The 20,904-nt window shown below is 47.0% G+C and overlaps 1 protein-coding gene across 4 annotated transcripts in view; it reads left to right on the top strand.

Annotated features, from left to right (window-relative positions):
* Positions 1 to 20,904, top strand: part of SGSM1 (small G protein signaling modulator 1) — a 77,162-nt gene that overhangs the window by 9,669 nt on the left and 46,589 nt on the right. For all 4 annotated transcript variants that reach the window (XM_032769849.2, XM_032769848.2, XM_032769847.2 and 1 more), the window contains exon 3: positions 15,976 to 16,051. In XM_032769849.2, coding sequence (XP_032625740.1) covers positions 15,976 to 16,051 — 76 coding nt within the window. The remainder of the gene's footprint in view (positions 1 to 15,975; positions 16,052 to 20,904) is intronic.

The following is a 20,904-nucleotide window of genomic DNA, read 5'->3' as shown; positions in this document are numbered from 1 at the left end:
ATGGACCACTGCTTTCTCTTGTACCAGTCCAAATCTGCAGTAAATCTATTGAACTGAGCGCGGATACTTCGGGTTTACCCTAGCATACCGGGGGCAGCATTTTGCCTACCGACTCAATGTACTAGTTTACACGTGTTAATGCCAATCATTTCCTAGTCTCTGGAGTGCGCCTGGTAGTGATAACTGTCGTTTCAGATTGTCCATAAAGTGTTCTTGCAGGTAGCCCAGTGACTATGCCGAAGTTCGCTGGGAACAGTTCATTAGTGACCCTGCAGAAATGTTGAACAGAGAGTCCGTGCAACCTCTGGGTAGAGATGGTGTGTGTGCTCTGGGGTTGGCAGCATTCTAATAGATCAGGGCACATATTCATTAGGTTATTTATTTAATGGTCAGCTAGTAAACTGTAAAGCTGATAAGTGGCGGACTTTGGCTGCAGCTCGCAGGGTGCTTGAGAGGTCTGCTTGGCACCTGTCCTTGGAATAATCAGACCGTTCATTTCTGGAAAGAATATGAACCTGTTATTAAGAGCACCCACATCTTGATTCCATGAACGTTATAAAGAAGGCAGATAAAACAGGATGTTGGGGTTCTGTTTTCTAAAGGAACCAGATTAACAACTCCACTGCCTTTGTCTCTTCACTGTAAAAGCAAATCTGGTGCTCGTGAAAGGTATGCTGGATTGACAGTCTTATGGAGACTGAAGTCCTGCATTGGCCCTCGGCACAGCTACAACTGCTGTGCTGTGAACGCTTCCTGTCACCCATGTTGGCTCACTGTCTCCTTGTACTCCCTGTCTGCATCCATTTGTTGTCTCTTATCTTAGGCTGTCAGCTTCTTGGGGAACGGGCTGTCTTTTGTTCTGTGTCTGTACAGTGCCTGGCCCCATGGGAGCCTGGTCCGTGACTGGGGCTTCTAGGCCTATGATAATAGAACTGTTCACTTCCCTGCACTGCCCCACCAATGGGCCTCAGTCCTGACCTAGAGGGTCTCCAGGGCCATCCCATCCTGGATCTCCTCAGAAGCTCTCTTGTCGAGGGATATTTGTTATGAAGGGTTTTGTGATGTCTTCAGTTGTCTACTAGGAATTGAACAGAGACTCTCAACATTGGCCACCGATCAGTCTTCAGGTGAGAATGATTGATCTAGGCTGAATTCATACCTGCTGCACCCTGGAGGTGAGAGGTCCGTGTCCCAGAGCTGACTCCTGAGCCATCCTGCCCATCGAGTTGAACGCTCGCTAGTCAGTATGCTGAGGCAAAATCTGCAGATGAAATCTTTGGAGCTGTTTTACACTCTTCTGCACGCCTGTCTTTGTAAATCTCTGCTGCACTCCTGGAGGTGGGCTAGATTGCAATTCTCTACATCACTGGACTTCTGCTGCAGGGTTTGTGCACCAAACTGGTCCTTCTTTGGGATTTCTAGTGTTCTCTGACAGGTAAAATACTTGACATGTGAATTTCAGCCGGGTCCTGTATTACTGCAAATGTTAGTGGCGACCACATATATTCTGTGGAAACGTATGTATCACAGATCAACCCAATGAAGGTATGAATGGGAACTATACACTGGACCAGATTCTCTTCTCGTGTACCCCCGTGTAAATCATGAATAACTCTAGTGAAATTTCACAGGTGTGAAACAAGGGGAGGAGGGGAATTGGAGCCTCTCTCTTCTGATTGCATTGAGATGTTGGCTATGCTAACATGGGTGCTGTTCCTTTGAGTCAAACCTTACTGAGACCTTCATAAAGAATGTAGAAGGAAAGACTTTTCCCCTGGTTTCAGAGCACCCAGAATGTGTCTCAGAGATGTAGACAGTTACATCTGTTCAAGTAACAAGGTGAAAACCAGGAGAGATTTCAGCTTGCTGAGTCCAGTGACCAGTTCAATACATGGACATCTTCAAATGAGAGTGTCGCTAGAGCTCTGTCTAATTAGGGTGCAGGTGTCTTACCAGCATGGCATCTATTCCTGGGGTAAACCAGTCTTGCAGCATTATCACTGAGAAATACCTGCTGGCAAAATAGCTGCATTACCGGCAATTGATCTGCGCTGCTGGTGAACTAATTTCCAATTTTTTCTCGAGTAGACATGCCCACAATTGCTTTAATTTGGCCTCTGTCTCCCTGAAGATTCCTCAGGTTCTTATGGTACATGAAATCATAACCTAATTCCATAGTATGGAGAAATGCTGCATTCTTTCCACTGGACATCTCATCTAGATTTTAACTGGCGCTTTTGCTGTGAAAGAAATAAGGCCCCAGTTCAGCAAAGCATTTAAACATGTGCTTAAAATTCAACATGTCCTTATGTCTTATCTTAAGGGCTCTGCTGAATCGAGACTTGAATGAGGACTGCAAGTTTGGGCCCACCATGCTTACATTATAGGCACCAAAGCCTTCAGTTAAAATGTCTCAGGGAAGAACTCATTAAATATATGATCAAAACCACGTGAAACAAAGATTGCAGTGGAAGTGAGAGTAAATACTGGCCTATAAAAGAACCCAAAAAGTAAACATACAAAAACAAACCCAAGTTTAAAGCAGATATTTGCCATATTTGCTACGGGCACGGACTTCAGGCTTTAAATGTTATTGGAAAAAGGAACATAAAAGCTTTTTCTTGTTACAGTAAAGAATTGGGATTGACAGTCTTTGGGTTGTAAATCCATTTCAGCTGCCAAAACGCCAGGGATAAGGCTATTTGTATTAATGTGGTAGGAACAGGGCCGGCTCCAGGCACCAGCGTAGGAAGCAGGTGCTTGGGATGGCCAATAGAAAGGGGCAGCACTCCGCATGCTAGTGGGGCGACATGTCCGGGTCTTTGGTGGGAATTCGGCGGCGGGTCCATCAGTCCCTCTCTTCCTCTTTGAGCTGCTGCCAAACTGCCACCGAAGAGTGGAGTGGCATGATTGTGCTGCTGCGGCTTTCTTCCTCTACCCCCTCCCCCCCGCTGCTTGGGACGACAGAAAACGTGGAGCCGGCCCTGGGTAGGAAATATGAGAGAGGCAGGGGCAATTAAAGCAGAGGGCGAGTGTGAATGATGTGAAAAGGGAAACCAGGATCCGCAGCCATCTGAAACATGAACCCAGGAAGACCATTGGAAAAGAATGGGATGTTCAGATGTAACGAGGAATGAAAGTCGCTGTCTCCGTCGTGAGAAAGGGAGCAGAGAAAATCTGAGCAGGCTTCTAGTGGAAACTGTGAGGATCAGATAAGTGACGTTTATGTGCAGGGCCGGCTCCAGGCACCAGCGAAGGAAGCAGGTGCCTGGGGCGGCATATCCGGGTCTTCTGTGGCAATTCAGTGGTGGGTCCTTCACTCTCTCTTCCTCTTCGGCGGCAGCTCAATTGGGCTTTTTTTTTTTTTCCTTCGCTGTTTGGGGCGGCAAAAAAGCTGGATGTCCTAGGAGTTTGCTGGAGAACTAGGTTCGAATATTGGTTTCAGAGTCCAGTGACCATTAGATTGCTGTTTCTGGAATCCCGCGGGGTGCATATCCCAAAACTGGCCCTTCTCTCTGGAAGGGCATGGCAGGTGAAGATTGAGGAACACTGGCAGAGAGCTGTGTGGCAGAGCTGGTGATGTGTGGTGGCCTAGCTATGCCTGGTACAGAACTGGGTTGGTTGGGGGTGGTGCGGTCAGGAGTGAGGGGCGCAGGCAGCTGAGTGAGAGTGCATGCCTAGAATTTTGCTGTCCCATTCATGGCTTCAGGCCAGCACTACTAGGTCTTGACACTTGTGAATATTAAATTCGCTCACAAATTAAGGGAAACAAGTGGGATATTTATTAAATCAAACACTCTTTATTGCCATTCATTCCCATTTAAAACAGTGACTCAGCAAGTGCAGGGTATAATCATTGCTGTGGAAATCTTCATTGGTTGGGCCTTCCCATAATTTCTGCTTGTGAGCAACCCCTGGGGTGTGCTGCATTAGCAAACCTCTGGTTATGTAAGGCTCGAATGTTATCGCTGACCTGAGCCGGGGTGTGTGTCAGCCTGCCATGCACTGGAGATGGCGAATTTCCTGATTACTTTTTTCCGTGGCTAGGTGTGGGCATTTAGAAACAGGAGCCCCAGACACATTCAGACAATGGGCTTGGAATAAAAGTTACAATAAACCTTCCAGAACTGCAAAATTGGAATAATTCTGAACAGTGATTCTAGATTTCAGACAGACATCTGCCTTCCTTGATATTCTCCAGTGTCTCACTTATTTGATAACAACACAGGCTTATTTTGCACAACATTGTTCCTACTGATTTTATTCTAGTGGCAAGGGCATTGGACTGGGGCTCGGGAGACCAGGACCCTGTTTCCCGCTCAGCACTGCCCTGCCCTGTGACCTTAGGCAAATCGCTTTCCCTCTCTTTGCTTCTCTTTCCTTCCTACTCTTGTCAGTCTCATCTCGTTGCATGTCTGGGCAGCCCTGCCATCTCTAGGGGCCTCTGGGCTGCTCCATTGCAAATCGAAGAAGATGCTTTGCGCTGCGATGGGAAGTGACACTGGGCTTGGAGCTGCTAGAAGGCTGTTCTGGAGAGCAGGGAGCTGCAGAGTAGGCTGGGGTAGCATTTAGTAGGGTATGTTGCACATCCTGCTCCGTGTTAACCCTTTGTGCCATACGCCTCCAAGAGCTCGTCTCTGGGGACCTGCCTGGCTGACAGTTGGCCCATAGTAAGCAGACGGCTGCCGCCATCAGTGGTTATATTTAATGTCATGCAATGTAACCTGGCTGACCAGAAGGGCCTATGAAGAGGCTTTTGGGCTTGTCCCCTCCCATCGTTCTGGCTGTCTGAGTGGGAGGAGAAGTCCAGAGAAGAGCAACAAAAATTCTTAAAGGTCTGGAGAACATGACCTGTGAGGGAAGATTGAAAAAATTGGGTTTGTTTAGTCTGGAAAAGAGAAGACTAAGAGGGGACATGACATAAAAGGTTGTCAAGTACATAAAAGGTTGTTACAAGGAGGAGGGAGAAAAATTGTTTTTCTTAACCTCTGAGGGTGGGACAAGAAGCAATGGGCTTAAATTGCAGCAAGGGAGGTTTAAGTTGGACATTAGGAAAAATTTCCTAACTGTCAGAGTGGTTAAGCACTACAATAAATTGCCCAGGGAGGTTGTGGAATCTCCATCATTGGGGATTTTTAAGAGCAGGTTGGACAAACACCTGTCAGAGGTGGTCTAGATAATACTTAGTCCTGCCTTGCGTGCAGGGGACTGGACTAGAGACCTCTCAGGGTCCCTTCCAGTCCTGTGATTCTGTTTCTTACAGTAGTGTCTACAGTCCCCAGCCAAGTGTGAGGCTCCATTGTGCTAGGCAGTGTATACGCCCATGAGGAGAAAAACAGTGGCTGCTCCAAGGATCCTATCAGTGACATGTACAGGCAGGCAAGAGGTGGCAGAAAGGAAGTGTTGTTATGGCAGGTCTCACTAGGTGGTGCTGTTGCCCCGTCTTCCAAGATGGGCATAAGCTTTACTTGTACCTTAAAAAACAAAAAAATTAGTCTCGGGAAGACATGCTGTGTGGGTTGTCGTTATTCAAGGCTCTGGGAGAGGGAGCTGGTGTGCAACAGGAGAGTTTGCTCTCTGCCTTGGTCTCTTACTAGAGTAGTTTCTTAAAGCAGAGTTGCTCCCTGGGACCCGGGCATTGGTGCTGGGCTGAGATCTTTGGGAGAAGGGATTGCCTGCATGTTGTGTGACCACCTCTGTTCTAGGACGGATGCTGATGTGTAGTTAAAGGGGGTTGCACTGTTGGGCTACATTTTAAGTGTATCACTGATTTCTCCATCACCGGGCAGCCAATTTGCAAGGCCACAGACATCTCCTACAGCTCGACATAGGGACAACAGCAGTATTATCCCCATGTTAGAGATGGGAAACTAGGACATGAAGTGACTTGTCCAAGGTTGTACAGGGCGTCTGGCAGATCCAGACACTGACCCCAGCACTCTTGAACCCCAGACCAGAGCCTTATCCACATCAACATCCTTCAAAGATTCCTGCTGAATTGACCTGGATGTGCCAGACCCAGCTGAAAGCTCATGATCTCTGCAGCGACTCTCAGAGCAGCCTTCTGCAAAATGCTGACCCTGACTTCCAGAAATGCCAGCCTGCATGTGTGGACGTGGCTGAAGGATATTCAGATCCACAGCACTTGAAGGGCAGGACACTAGACAAATTGAGAGCTGCTGCTGTGTCACGTTTAAGTGCTGCTGCCTTTGAAAGAGTGGAAACTAGCTCTACAAAAACAACAAGGAGTCTGGTGGCACCTTAAAGACTAATGAGTTTATTTGGGCATAAGCTTTTGTGGGTAAAAAACCCACTTCTTCAGATGCATGGAGTGAATATTAAAGATGCAGGCATAACTATATATTGGCACGTGAAGAGAAGGGCGTTGCCTTACAAGTGGAGAACCAGTGTTGAAGGCCAATTCAATCAGGGTAGATGTGGTCCACCCCCAATAATTGATTAGGAGGTGTCAATACCAAGAGAGGGAAAATTGCTTTTGTAATGAGCCAGCCACTCCCAGCCCCTATTCAAGCCCAAATTAATGGTGTTAAGTTTGCAAATTAATTGTAGCTCAACAGTTTCTCTTTGAAGTCTGTTTTTGAAGTTTTTTTTGCTGAAGGATGGCTACTTTTAAATCCGTTGTTGAGTGTTCAGGGAGATTGAAGTGTTCTCCTACTAGCTTTTGTATGTTACCATTCCTGATGTCAGACTAACACGGCTACCCCTCTGGTATTTGAAACTAGCTCTGATTTTGAAGTGAATAGTGCATGTTTCTGCTTGTATGATACTTCTCAGATTGTCCACTTTGAGCTTAGTATAAACTATTCTACAGAGCCAAAAAGCTGGAAGAGACCATTCTTGGTACACATGTGTGTAATCAATAAAACAGCCTTACCATCCTTATTGAAAAGGAAATTGTGAATGCAGATATAATTTAATATAGAAGGCACATTGTTTGCAATAGCATGCGGCAAGTTAGGTGGAAAAACCTAGCCAAGTGATAGGCAATGTTATGGGTAAATATTGGCTTAGACTCATTAAACTTGGAATTTATTCATTAGCTCCTAGTCCCTGCACCCCAGGTGTTGTCTTTACTGCTGTTATGTTCAGCGTTACACTGAAGAAGCAGTGACAGCAAGGATCGTGGGGGCCAGGAGCGACATGCAGACAAATGACTGCGACAATTTGGTTTGGGGTTTTATGGTTAGAGGCAAAGTGTGACCCAGGGCATTTTGTAGCAAATGGAGACAAGAGCCTGAATCCCTGTGTGTACTCTGGGTTTTAGAGATTGGGTGTGGCTGAAACAGGCCCAGGTTTGGCCCTTGCCACTGACTAGGTTTGGAGTTCAGGTCTGAGATATGTGCTTGCAGTGGTCTCCAGTTATCTGACATGGAGCCTGTTTCCCTGCCTACAGCCCCAGTTTTGCATACCCAGGCCTGATTCTGTAAACACTCACATGCTTAACTTGAAGCAGATGAGCAGACTCACTGAAGTCAGTAGTAATTCCATAAATCTGAGCAAATAAGTGTGAGGGATACAAAGGCATAAAAACAAGTTGCAGAAACGAGTCTGGAATAAGACCCTGAGTCAGGCACGGCTTTGCTCTCCCACCGTAATGGTGACTAAGAAGAGTTTTATTTCTACAGGATTAATGGAATTCACTTGGTCATTTCTTTGTCGGCCTCTTGAGAGCTCAGTTGCCAAAAAAGTGACCCTCCCTGTGCAAAGCATAGCCTTGTAGACAGATAGGTGTCTGGATTACTGATTAATCTCTTAGACTGCTTTAATTAAAGATTCGGTCTCTTGACAGATATTGATCCACTTCTAAAAATGATAATTAGGGACCACGGAATGAACAGGACAGGGTGAAAAAATGAAATAGTTATTTTGCTTAAACTCTGGATGTTGGCTGTGTGGCGATCACCGTATGAACCAGTGATTTGGAAGAAGACATAGTCTGTTTTAGTGGGCAGTATTTGCTTTTAGCATTTTGGATCAGAAATTAATATAGGTCTTGAGCTTATGTGATTTTTGTTATGGATTAGCATAAAAATGCTGCAATGCAAAATTTGTAGTGGAAGCTCAGGTGTTTTCTCCAGTAAATATTGGCTAAACATGGGGTATCTGTCCTACCATGCCCCTGGAATGTCAGAACTGCACTTTTTCCAGCTTTATAAGAGGATCAGTTGGTGAAGTGCAATTTCTATTACAGTATCATAAACAACCTGCAGCCATAGCCCCCTGGGTTGTGATCTTGTCAGACTCTGTAAGCTATGCAGCATTGGGCTGGGTCTGTACTTGAGCAGGGAATCTCTTATTTCATCTGTGCACAATGGGGAAGTGGTGGTGGTAATTCAATAAGGAGCAGTGTTTGCTCCGACTTAGTGCATAGACCTGTGGTGGTGAAGGTGCAGTGATGCTGCATGTGGTGTGGTGGATGTGGTGTCTTTTGGATAAAACCCTCACCACTGTGGTCATTCTGGATCTCATGGCATTCTCTGTATTAAGCCAGCTGTCCTGGACAAATTCGTGTGAGTAATTGCATTCTGCCTCCCTAAATTCCCTTAGCAGCATCAATTGGCAACTATATTTTTTGGTTCCTGTCCTAAACTGTGGTGCCTTATTGGTGTGCAGTGGTTACCACTGGCTTTGCCCCAGAAGTGGCTGCTGTTCAATGAAAGATGAAGTCAATAGTCTGTAGAACTCCGTAAGTGTGTCAAGGGGTTTGGGATGCTCTGGGATGAGGCACGAGGTAGATACAAGATAACTGTCATGCATTCCTAGCCTTAGGCTGGTATTCTAAGAAATGGTGCCATAGGAACTCACAACACAGCCAGTTACTGTGCAGGGAAAGAGGAATATACCTGCCTGGTTAATGTTTGAGGTACTTGGCCAGTCCTTGGTACGATTCAGATTCTGTGCCAGTGCTACTGACTTGCTGGGTACCTGTCTAACAGGTTGTTCTCTAAAGGTTTTCTGCTTCAGACCAAAATATACCCAGTGGGGCCATTCCACACACATCCAAAACTGGAGCTGGATTTGCTGGGGCAATTACTTTGTTTAAAGGATCATGTGTTAGGTGCTGTACAATCGTAGCAGAGCTCCCATCCCGCCCAAATATTGAATAAGAATGATACAGAATGGCCAGTTAAATACTGCTTGTTTGATCACCAAAAATGTTCAGTCATATGGTGCTGCATCTGCTAGTTGGGAAGCAAGTTCGTGAATTGACCATCCCAATTCCAGTCTGTTGTTCTCTAGGCCTGGTGGTTGTGTCTCGTTTTGGCTCTCTCTTAGTTTTAGAATCACAGAATATCAAGGTTGGAGGGGACCTCAGCAGGTTTTGTTCTATCTTGTTGCTCTCTCTGGTCCATTTGCCGTGATTTAATAATCCACTTGTACAGGATTTGGATTGCAAACCCCCTCTCAGCCTTTTGCTGTCAGGGAAGCACTGAGAATTTCAGTCCTACCTTGAATGTTTTCTCTTTTACGTGCAGTCACATGAATATTTCATTTTGCACAGTTAGTTGAGTCTTGCGTTCATTGGCTTGCTGCTCTCATTACTCTTCTGGGTTTCATCTCTCTCCCCTGAGTGCCCCAGTCTCACACATCCTTTTCCTTTTTGTTTCACTAAACATTTCTTTGGTTGATGTTATTTAGCTTGACAAGCTCAAGCAATACGCTGCCACTTTTCTTCACAGCTGTGTAATTTTCAGCTAAACTGCATCTCCGGGAGCCTTTTTTCTGTGCATTGTAAATGCTGATGCTGATGATTACTTGCATCATGGTAGCTCCCAGGAGCCATAGTCATGGACCAGAACCCCTTTGTGCTAGATACTGTACAGCACAGAACAAAAAGACAGTCCCTCCCTGCCCCAAAGAGCTTCCAGGCTTACCGTGTGTGTACTCTACACTCTGTGTGTAGGAGTGTCAGAGCACAGAACGGCAAGGCAGTAGCCCTCGTCTGTAATACTCTGGTCAGAATACACCTGAGATTAGAAGGAGGTGGAAAAAGTTTTGCATACTCCAGATATGGAGGAGGGAACAGGCCTGTATATAGCCCCGGGCTGAGGCAAGAGCATATAACTAGGAGCCAAGGGATGAAATTAGGACAAAGAAACTTTTGTCTATATATTAGGAAAAATGGAGTGGTGAGAGCCTTGAGACCAGTGCCTCGTGGCTCACAGGAAGAGGTTGAAACTCCATTGCTAGCAACATTTAAAACTAAAGTGGGCAAAGCAGTAGAGCGTCTGTGGTAGGCATGCCCTGGCACTGGTTCCTGGGAGACTGACTGGCACCTAATTGTCCTCTTCCACCTCTAATTTCTCTGATTAGGCAAGAGTCAAAGTCCAAACCTGGCTAATATCCAGACTATTGAAGAGAGAGTCTTCTTGTCTTACTTTCCTCATTTCCCATTCTAGTAAGTCGTCTCACCCCATTCTGGTCTTGTGGGGCCATCTGTTTTATCGAGACTTTGAACAAAGCACTCTTGAAACAATGGAAGTGAGGTGCAGAATGAAGGTTACACCTGGTCTGTCCTTGCTGTGTTTACTGTTGGGTCACTTGGGAAGAGCAGACAAGGTGTCCACATCCAAGATCTTACTAAACAAAGAGCTGGCTGCTGACAGCCTTGCTCCCCTCATCATGTCATGCTCTGCCAGCAGTGCCGTGTTTCCAGCCAGCTGTCCGAGGCAGGTATGGCTCACTGTCAGGGGAGGGGGCAGAATTTGGTTCAAAATGAGGACAGAAATTTGGCTGTTTGCAGCGTTTGGCCAGAGAATGAGGGTGTGGGTATGGCGCAGTGACCGGAGCTGACTGGGAGAAGAGCCCTTGTTGCATTTGTGAACGCCGTGGCTGTAGTGTGGTTAAAGGGAGACCAGCTGGATGCTTGGCCATATGCACATTGTTTACCTGGCCAGTGGTAGGGTTCCATACATTGGCTGGTCATTTTGCATTCAGATTAGCTGCTTCTCAACATGCTGTAAATGCAGCAGCTCTCAAAGCTGGGCAGAATCCACAGCATCTGAAGGCCAGCTGGGTGGCTCATTATCTCTGGATGGAGAGAAGGAGGTGGACGCCCTGCCTGTCCCTCAGGCCGATGTGCGGGGCTCACTTCAAATTCGAATTCAGCTCAGTCCCTTGCAGACCCAGGGGGCTCTTGCTGCTCATTCTTGTGAGTTGTTGACATCAGAAGTGCTGAGTCATAAAACTGACAGTGTGGACACTTGTATGCACTGTAAGTAACGGAACAAATCTCCCAGCATTTCAAGCGTCTTCCTGTCCTGGGTGTTGTCTTGCAGCCTTGAGTCTCCGCTATACACCATAAAGCCTGATTTCGTATATCTGGGCCCTAACGGTTTGTCTCCTCATCCTCTCAGACCAGCTGAGACTGCAGGTGCAGCAGCAGCAGCATTGTTAGCGTCTAGATGCCCCAGCCATCATCCTCCTGGGCCCCATTGTGTTAGATGCTGTGTCTATGGCCCAGGCGCAGAAACCCTAACAATCTAGAGAGAGAAGACGGACAAAGGGTGAAGAAAGGGACGGTGAACCTCCCCCTCTGGCAGATCGAGAACTGAGGCCCAGAGACACCATCATGCAGGAACTTTGCCTCAGAGCTGGGAGTTGAATCCAAGTTTCTGGACCAGTGTCTTACCCACCAGACCCCCTTCCTGTTATGGTGGGAGAGCCAACGCTAGCTCTTGTCATGGACCGGGACGTAGGTGGTCAGAGCAGTGTGCTAAGGCCTAGAGGTCTGCTTGGAGCTGGAGTTGGAAACCAGAGCCAGAGTCAGGAGTCAAGCCATGGGTCAGCATTGAAGTCAGATGCTAGAGGTGGGGCACAGAAGCAAGAAAGTTGAACAAGGCAGGGATCAGGAGCAGGGCAGGGAGGCAGGGTCCAATGTAGCAGCCATCCGGGGATTCACCTAGTTGCACAGTCAACGTCCTGTGCCACCTTCTGGGTTATATAGCAAATCTGATCCAATTGGAGAGGCTGGACCTCTCCTCCAATCAGGAGCTTCATGGGCGGTACCTCTGGTGAGCTAGGGTCCACCAGCCCGCGTTCCCTGCCAGTACCAGTGTGCTGCTGGGTGGTGGATGTGGTCTTAGGGCTGCCTGAGGACCCATGGAATTGGGTTTGAAACTGTGATGCCTCAAAGCTCCTGGAAAGGGAGAAGTGCTAGCTACCAAATTGGATGCAGGTGTCTACGGCCTGTCTGCTCATTTATGTTACATTTTCTGCTGAGAGTAACTGACTCAGTGTTAGCCAATTTAAACCACCTGGGACCCACAGCTATAATCAGTCTTCACAGATCCTGCTTCCTCCTGGGTTCAAGAACAGCCCCTATTAGTCACAAGCACGTAGGAGATGGAGGCGCACTGAGAGCTGACCCATTTTGCTTCAAGAGACCAGGGTGGATTTGGCTTTACAGATTTTATTTAATATCTGTATTCAGAAAAGAACTCCCACTGTCAAGCTGACAATTATGCACAGTTGACCCTGGGTAATTCTTCTGAAGGAGTTTAATTTTTCCAAATGGTAGTCATTAAGTGCCTAGTGTATGTAGGCTTTCTTCGGTCAAATCTTAAATAAAAATTTAAAAAAGCTTCTTAAGAGACCATCCTAGAGATAAGCATCCTTGTAAGTGGAACATTTCATGCACACGATAAGCACCACACAGTGAATTTTACTGTGTGTCATAACACTGAATAGCGAACAGCAAGATGCTTTAGAAAAACTGGAAAGAGAAAATCGGTGGCTTGGAAGTTGTTAAAAATAAATAATTTCAGACTTTAAGGGCCAGATACCCAGCTGAACCTTCATTGACTGCTGTGGTGACTGATGCTAGCTGGGGGCGTAAAACAGAGCTGCACTGAGCTGAGAGAGAGATATGGGAGCTCCTCAGTGACTTGCAGGGACACACCTTCCTAGAGTTCCCTGGGTGAGGCTGTGGCATGTGCATAGGCGTATCCTGGTGAGAGCCAGGTGCTGGGAGATGCACGGTGAGAGCCATTCCTCTAGTTGGCTGCATCAGCTGGCAGGGTTTGGCCTCTCCCAAGTGAGGTCTCTGTGTGACAACGTTATGTCACCACTGCAAGGAAATGATACGCCAGGAGGGCAAAGCACCAACAGGGAAAGTGAACACCAAGACTTATAGCGTGAGACTGGCTGTGGGTAGCTCTCAGTGCCCATTCAGCCAGGGTTGCTTCTATTTCATTAATAACACATTGTTTGTTATTGTTCACACGGTTGTTTTCCAAGCAAGAGTCTCAAAGCGTATGACAAATATTAAGCCTTGCAGCACCCCTGTAAAGCAAGTCTGTATTCAACTTCTCACCATTTAACAGAGGGGGAAACTGAGACAGAGAAAGGGGAGGGACTTGGGAATCAGGAGCCTCAGTGGGAATAGAACCACTCTGCATTCCGAGACCAGGGCTCTGACATGGGGCTATTAACAGTTGTACAAGCTGAGGCCCTGTTTGTGGGGGCAGGTTATTTACCTTTAACGGCTGTTTATTCACCTCCAGTTTAAAAGGAAAAGATCTGTGAGTTTTGGTTTGTCACCTTGGGGTCTGTAAACATTCATCCCCTAGACGTGAGCAGCAGGAGGCTGGGAACCCCTGCTGAGCCTGCTCTGTGTGAGCACACACCTGGGCATCATGCTCATTAGCAGCAGCATCTGTTCTGAGGCTCCTTTCAATCTCTTCCTTATTAGATTCCTGATAAGAGTAACTGCATTTCATAGAAACCACCTACTCATCCACAGGGAAACCAGCTCCTGGGGAACATGGGGAGAGGGAGGGAGGGAAGGAAATCACAAAAATAAACTTGCTTGGAAACAGCCAACAGAACGGCAGTCCAATTGGTAGAGGCTGGGAGTGGAGTCTGAATGCAGGGAGATTGAAAATAAACAGCTCTCTGCTGTGAAGACTCCCATCTGGCAAGCCTTACAAGACCACAATCTCCCTGCTCTGGGACGTGGGGCAAGGCACATAATTATTTTGAATTTCACAAAAAGGAATGCGCCCTAAGGTGGATTTGAACTTCTCTCCCTTCCCCCATTTTCATCTCCTCTGAAAGCCTATATCAAATCCACTTATTGTGCTTGCAGGGATGTTGGAGATGAACAATCCATCAAATCTGTAGTGAAAAGGGATGTGTGTGTGTATGCGTGCACATGTAATAGGAACTTTAAGGGTAAGAAGCATGACCAGAATGTTGTAATTATCCCCAAGCCAAGCGTTATAAACCCATGAAATTTAGAGTTAAGTTTATACTTGAGAGAAATCCAACCATGTTACTGTATGGAAATGCATAGCTAAAGTGTCCAAACAACCTTAATTTTGCTCAATAGTGATGCCATGAAGGGGAAAAATATTTTTGAAAGACACATTAGATTTTTTAAAAATTGGTTTTATCTAATCTAGGACCACAAAGATTAAATGCTTTAGTTATAATTTTGTGGTTGTTGCATGGCATTGCTACGAAGGCAGAAGATGGACTAGGGTCTAGGACAGAGAGGTTCCTCCAGGGAAATCCTAGGAAGAGCGAAGCATAGAGAGAAAGTGACCTGAAGTTTACTCTTCCATCGTTGTTTGAATGGCCAATAAGGTCCGACCTCAGGAAGCTGAGAAGAAATACAGCGTGCACAGATTCCCTTCAGAAAGGGGTAGGAGCTAGACCTGCCAACACTCTCTGTTTCAGGCTGTGCTCTGATATGTTGGCCTTATTTCTTGATTTTATACATTTATGATCACTTTCCACAATGGCTTATTTCTGTACGTCAGGGCTCCCAGTATGTGTTGGAGATGGGCCTGAAGAATCTTCTCTTTTAGCTCTGAGACACATTGATAGCTATGGGGTTTTCTTGTAACATTGGCACTTGGAGAAGGTGGTCTCTTTAGGAGACGGAGCTCTCGAGGGAACGAGTGCTGCGGTAGGTGGCTGTGTTAAAGCTTCAAGAGCCGTGACCTTGGTTAAATGTATGGGCTGTTTCTTTTCTAGTTCTGCCAACAACAGTAGTGCTTAAAGCCTCTGGAGCCACTAGGACAAGCCAGTGCCTTGATCTGCTGCAGTTGCTCATCTGCCCTCTGGCACTGTACCATGGGTAACATTTTAGTTCTGACTTTTACATCTGACCTCCCATTTTGTGCCTTCAGAATCTGCTCATAATTACATGGGTTCCTTTTTTAATATCCTGCCCCTAATGTCCAACCTACTTGACAGGTTCCCTTTAATGAAGTGAACTGAACAGAATGCCTGTAATATGTCACAGGCAATAGAGACTCAGTCACTCAGGGCTCAGCACTGATTACATTGCTGTTCAAATTATCGTCCCAGTCTCATTTGATGAGAGCTGATTCACTGACATCTGGCTTGATGGGCTAGTTCCAGGTTGTTCAGGCCAGCTGCAGGAAATTTGTCAAATGCACATAAAACAGGAGTGCATGAAAAAACCATAAATGTATTAAAGCTGGATTTGGTAACCTTGATTGATTCTTTTTAACTGAATGCCATTGAATTCCTGGATTTAATTTTCTGCTCCCTTTTCCTGGTCTAAGGCCTCTCAGAAAATATAAATGAAGCAAAAATCATTTGCCTCATTTGTTATAGCATTGCTCTTTCAAGTGGCTTGTGTGGAGCCTAGCAGGCCAATGGATTGTGGCTTCCCACGAGACCATACAACTTGAGTGTGGCCACGGGGCCTGCTAGTGGTCATCAGAGAAGAAGGACAGTAGAGAGAGTTCCTTACTGATCTTTTGTGTTATAAACTCAAGCACTTAAATAGCTTGGTGCTTTCTGAGCCTTGCGATTCTGGCCCATGCAGATGTTGAGCAGATGTTCACTGAATCCCTCTGCTGGATGGAACATGTCAGACCTGCTCCAGTGTATAGCTGTCTGTAATTCTCTTGTTCTGCCCCAGTTATGTTGCTTGTGTAAAAAGTTTTTTTTCCTAACTATCTCCTTGTTTGACAGGTGAAGCAGATTATGGAGGAAGCTGTGACAAGGAAGTTTGTGCATGAGGACAGTAGCCACATCATCTCATTCTGTGGTAAGTCTTTGAGGTCAGGGTGCAGAAAAGAAAAAGTCTCTGAGAAGTTGACAGCACAGCTCTGTCTCCATGTTGGGTTGTTGCTGCATCGCAGCATAGTGCTGGGCTGAGAACTTTCCATTTTAGCTCTGTTCTTCTGTGGCACCTTGTGCTAAGACCAATGAGTGTCAGTCCAAAGAAACGAATCCTTTTGTCAACAAAATAACCCCCCGGGACTGTGAAATGGATTGGCGGTATCGGAAGAGGGGAGGACACGGATGTCATCTGTCTAGTTTTAAAAACCAAAACAAAAAAGACAGGCGGACGAGGTCCTGGAGTACTTAGTGTCTTTTATTCGTTTATAAGTGGATTGAACAGAGGCCCCGTTATCTGGTATTTGAATATTTTACTGTTATGGACTATTAATATATGTAAATAAGAGCCAGAGCTTGGGGCAAGCACCTGCTTACTGTTTATAAATGGTATGCGTGGGGGTGGGACTTATGGAACAGGGAGCATGTGTGGTGAAGGTTTTAAATCCTTTTAAATCATGTTAGTGAAACTGTATGGGAGACCTGCCTTCAGCCTCCTCTGCTGGTTCAGTTTTCGGCATCTGGTCTTTGACAAGATTCTATATGCAGTCTATTAATACCTGGCTTTTTCCAAGTGTAGTGACAATTTTGACATCCGGAAAACATGTACCGGAATCAGCCAGTTAAAAGATTAGTCGGGCAAAGCGTGAAAAAGTGCCCTAAAGATTTTGCTTGGCTTGGGTGTGAGACGTGAGCCTGGAGGTGAGTTTGCAGCAGGAATTGTGGAACAGAAATTCTAAGGGATTTTAGGAGCATCCTTACCCATGGGATTTTTTTTTTCCTGCACATACCAGTAGAGCAGTGGAAGTAAGTAATGCACCTCGTTTTTGGTGCGTTAAACCTTCCCCTTGGATGACTGCATGTCTGTCTGTATTCTAACTGCATGTTGCAAAGCCGACCAGGCAAAATGCAGCTTGGGGGATAAAATAATCACGCTGGAAATTGTCACACTGCAGACATCCACTAATGAGCAGGGTGCAGGTCACACAGACAGAACTAATAGCTCCTTGCAGTAGCCAGTGGCTGGGAAGCTCACTAAGTGGAGCACGCCTCACTCCCTCTTTGCTAGCAGTTCTGGGCTGGAGAGGTTTCTTGGTGATTGCCTCAAACCAAATAACTCTGCTGATATGTCAGTACTTTTGCTGCGATGTCTTTTCTTTGGAAGACAAGGGGGATGTTGGGGTGGTTCTAGGAGTGTTGCTGTTGCTAATCAGAAATGAGCTTCAGGGATGCAAGAGGCAAAACTGGGTGTTTCTCTGTTGGCTCATCCCATTATTTTTCCCTGTTTAATGGTTCTTTCTCTTATGACTGGATAGGGTGACCAGATAGCAGACGTGAAAAATCAGGATGGGGTGAGGGGAAATAGGCGCTTGTACAAGACAAAGCCCTGAATATCGGGATTGTCCCTATAAAATCAGGACATCGGGTCACCCTATGACTGGAACCTCTCTCTGCTGAGAATTCAGGAATAGCTGGTGGTCTCAGGCTACAGGGACCAAAAGGCGATCGTGCCAGTATAGACAGGCAAAGATGACGTGCCTGGAATGGAGGGTACTGGTGTGCTTCTGCTGTCCGAGCACACACACCTCTTGTGTCAGGGTGAGACATTGCAGGGACTCTTCCTCTCTGACACTCCTGTATCCTGGCACTGCCAGGGGCTGCCGCCTCTGTGGCTTAATGCTCTGGCCAGGTCAGTTCTCCCACTGGCTGGATCCCCTCTGGAGATAACTGTAAACAAATTAAATCTTAACTCAAATTAGCCACTTGGGCAGTAAAGTCCCTAGTATAAACACTGGTCCCTCAGAGACCCAAGGTCGGTGTTGTCAAGGTTAGGCCCCTTTCTGGGCCAGCTTCCTCGGGTTAGGGTAGGGCAAGCCAGAGTCGTCTTGCCCTGCCCTGGCTTCACCCAGAAGAGGCTGCAGGAGAAGCAGCCAGGCTTTACCTGCCCTGCTGGGCTCTGATTGGCCTGTGCCTGCTCCCAGCCCTGGGTGCTGGAGGACTAACTCTTGCTGGTTCTGACTACAGCTGTTCATGGGGCAGACCCCTCTAGACAACCCCGGAGGTCTGAACTGGCTGCACTTCCCCTCCAGCAGGGCACCTCCTTAGGGCGTGGTGTGCCAAGGACGTGGGGCCTCTGGCAGGGGCAGCGAATACCTGGTTCCTGTCACAGATGGTTGGCTCCTTTAAGAGAAGCTGTTTGACAGAAGTGTAGCGCAGCCAATGGCATAGGAGGAGCAGCAGCATGTGGGAGTCCTGGGGGTGGAGTCAGCCTTTGAAACCCCGCCTTCTGAGCTAATAGGAAACAGGTGCGTGCTGGGAGGCAATGCTGTTAAGGCTGCCTGGGAGGCAGGTCCTGGAGCTTCTTGGATTGTCCAGGCCATTGAGTGGTGCTGATAGGAGCCGTGGCAGGGACCCAGAAATCTGATGGACAGTGGAAAGTGCCCCTTTGGGTGCAACTCAGCAAAAACCAATGGAGTCACACCTCTTTAAGAAGGGTAGAATCTGAACTTCGCAAACCCTTTGAACAAACACAGTAAAGCTCTGTTCCGCAAAAGCTTTGCAATATTTTGGATAAAATCCCATCTACTCTTCGCCTCAGCCGTTGGCCTTGGATAACCTAAGAGCAAGAAATATAGGCTCTCTGTCCTTCTTAGAGCTAGGAGCGGCACTGCACAGTAGCAACTTCCTCCAGACTCCTCTGCTTTGAATCTATTTATACTCCCCTCCTGCAAGTGGTCTGTATAAAGCAGAGACCTCTGTTACGATAGCTGAATCTATCGGGGATCTTGTCAGATACCTCTGCTCTCAGGGGTTCCTGGTTCCGCTCTCAAACTGACACAGAGGTCTTAGCCCTTGTCCTCTCTGTTTCTGTCAGTGTCGGTGCATAGTCCACTGGATTTGGATTATTTTGCAGGGCTCCTAATCTCTTATCCAATTGCCAGCGCAAATGATGGCATGTGAGATGGGATTTTCCTTCCTCCGTCTATCTGCTGGGAATTTGGAATCACCTTTTTAGAGGCATTTCTTTATTTAAAAGCAGAATTATTACTCTTCTGGAAACTGCTCCTGCTCCCTCCCCCCCGTAGCATTGGCACCTGTTTATACTGGCATTGTAGCAGTGTCCTGTGGCTGCCAGGTGGTCCTGGTGCCATGTGACAGCACCAGCATGAACAGCCCTCTGGAAAGCCTGCAGGGCAGTTCTTGGGGCCAAAGCCCATTGCACAACGCTGGTGCTCGCTGACTGTGTGGCTTTGCATGGTTTGGTAATGTGTATGTATCTCATCCCTGGGTATGGAGGGGGGAGGATTCCCCCATCTCTACGCTGGCCCATTAGGTATGCTGTGCAGAGCAGGATATTCTGGTGCTCTCCTGTTTCGGATTCCTTGGTACAGACACAAAGGCAGCACAGCTCTTTGGGGAAGCAAGGTTTTCCCTTCTGACTATAGCTGTGCACAGCAGTGCCTTGGGGAGTCTGACTGCCTTCTCCCTGCTGCCCCATCCCTGTTCCATGCAGCATGGGTCTTTTGGAGAGAGAGCCACTAAAAAGGCATCTTAACCCACCCTTAAGAAACTGCATTTTCAGCCTACTCATGCTGCTCTTCTCCTTCATGGTTGATTCTCTCTCTCTCTGCCGCAGGACTCCTGGAGCGGTGTCTATGGCAACACACGCTGGTGAGAGCAGGCTACCTGCTTTGCTGTGCCTAGTGCAGAGAAGCCAGCACCGCGTAGCAGGAACCTCTCGCCGTGGGGTCTGATCAATAAACAGGTTGCTCAGCCCACGTCTCAGGCTCCTTTGGCCTCGGCTGCAAGCTCTGTGTTTCTCTCTCTCATAGTTAAGCAGATTATCATCAAATCATCGTAGGCCATTCACCTGTTCCACCCTTACCTCTGACTGACGAAACCCTGGGAATTCAGTGGGATTGTGCCCGATCCCAAATGCGTCACAGAAACAAGCCTCTAAACATTCTGTGGTTTGCCGTCAGTGGGAGCTTTGTTCAGCAGTGCCTGGTCCAGACTGGGCCAGAACTGAATTTATTGCTGGTGATGAGAGTTGCTGGCCCATGTCCGAGTCATTGGGAGAGGCCTGCCAGGGCACTGAAAGGCCCATTCCCTCACATGAGGGGAGGAGCCCTGAGCCACAACATCAATTAATTACAGAGGACAAAGAATGAGAGAATAGGTAGGGTGTGAGTCATAGGGCAGAACCAGGGATCCAGAGGAGGCCACCAAACAGGGAACCAACCCACTCGATCCCTGTAGAGATGGGTGGAGACGTCCCAGAGACAAGTAGCTAATTCAACCAAAACTAGGGAGGGGGAAGTGCTGCAGAAGAACAAGGTTCAGTTAATTAGGTGGGACAAAGAAAGAATTGCAAAACCAGAAAGGGAATGGGAGGATCTTAAACAAAGGGCTCCAGACAGAGACGCAGGCTGAGTGGAGAACCAGATTGACAGCCCTGTAGACTGAATAGCAGATGCGGCTGGAAATTTTCCGTTGGAATAATTTTCCAGTGGAAAAGCAGTTTTCACAGAATCTAAATTTTCCTTTGAGGAAAATCAAAGCAAATATTTTTGTTTCAGATTGGTTTGACCCAAATTGGAATGAGTTTTTTTTTCCCTTGAATTGACCTGAAACATTTTGTTTTGAATCAGTTCAACCAAACATTACGTTGCATTTCCCTAGCAGTGCATTTCCTCATGGGAGTTGTAGTTTGTAGCCCTAATCTTCGCTAGGCCAGGCTCCCTGGAGGACTATATCACCGATAATGCAACGCTGACTCCC

The sequence above is a fragment of the Chelonoidis abingdonii genome, chromosome 22, assembly GCF_003597395.2.
Source record: "Chelonoidis abingdonii isolate Lonesome George chromosome 22, CheloAbing_2.0, whole genome shotgun sequence".
Classification (NCBI taxonomy): domain Eukaryota; kingdom Metazoa; phylum Chordata; order Testudines; family Testudinidae; genus Chelonoidis; species Chelonoidis abingdonii.
This window is presented reverse-complemented; position numbering and strand designations above follow the sequence as displayed.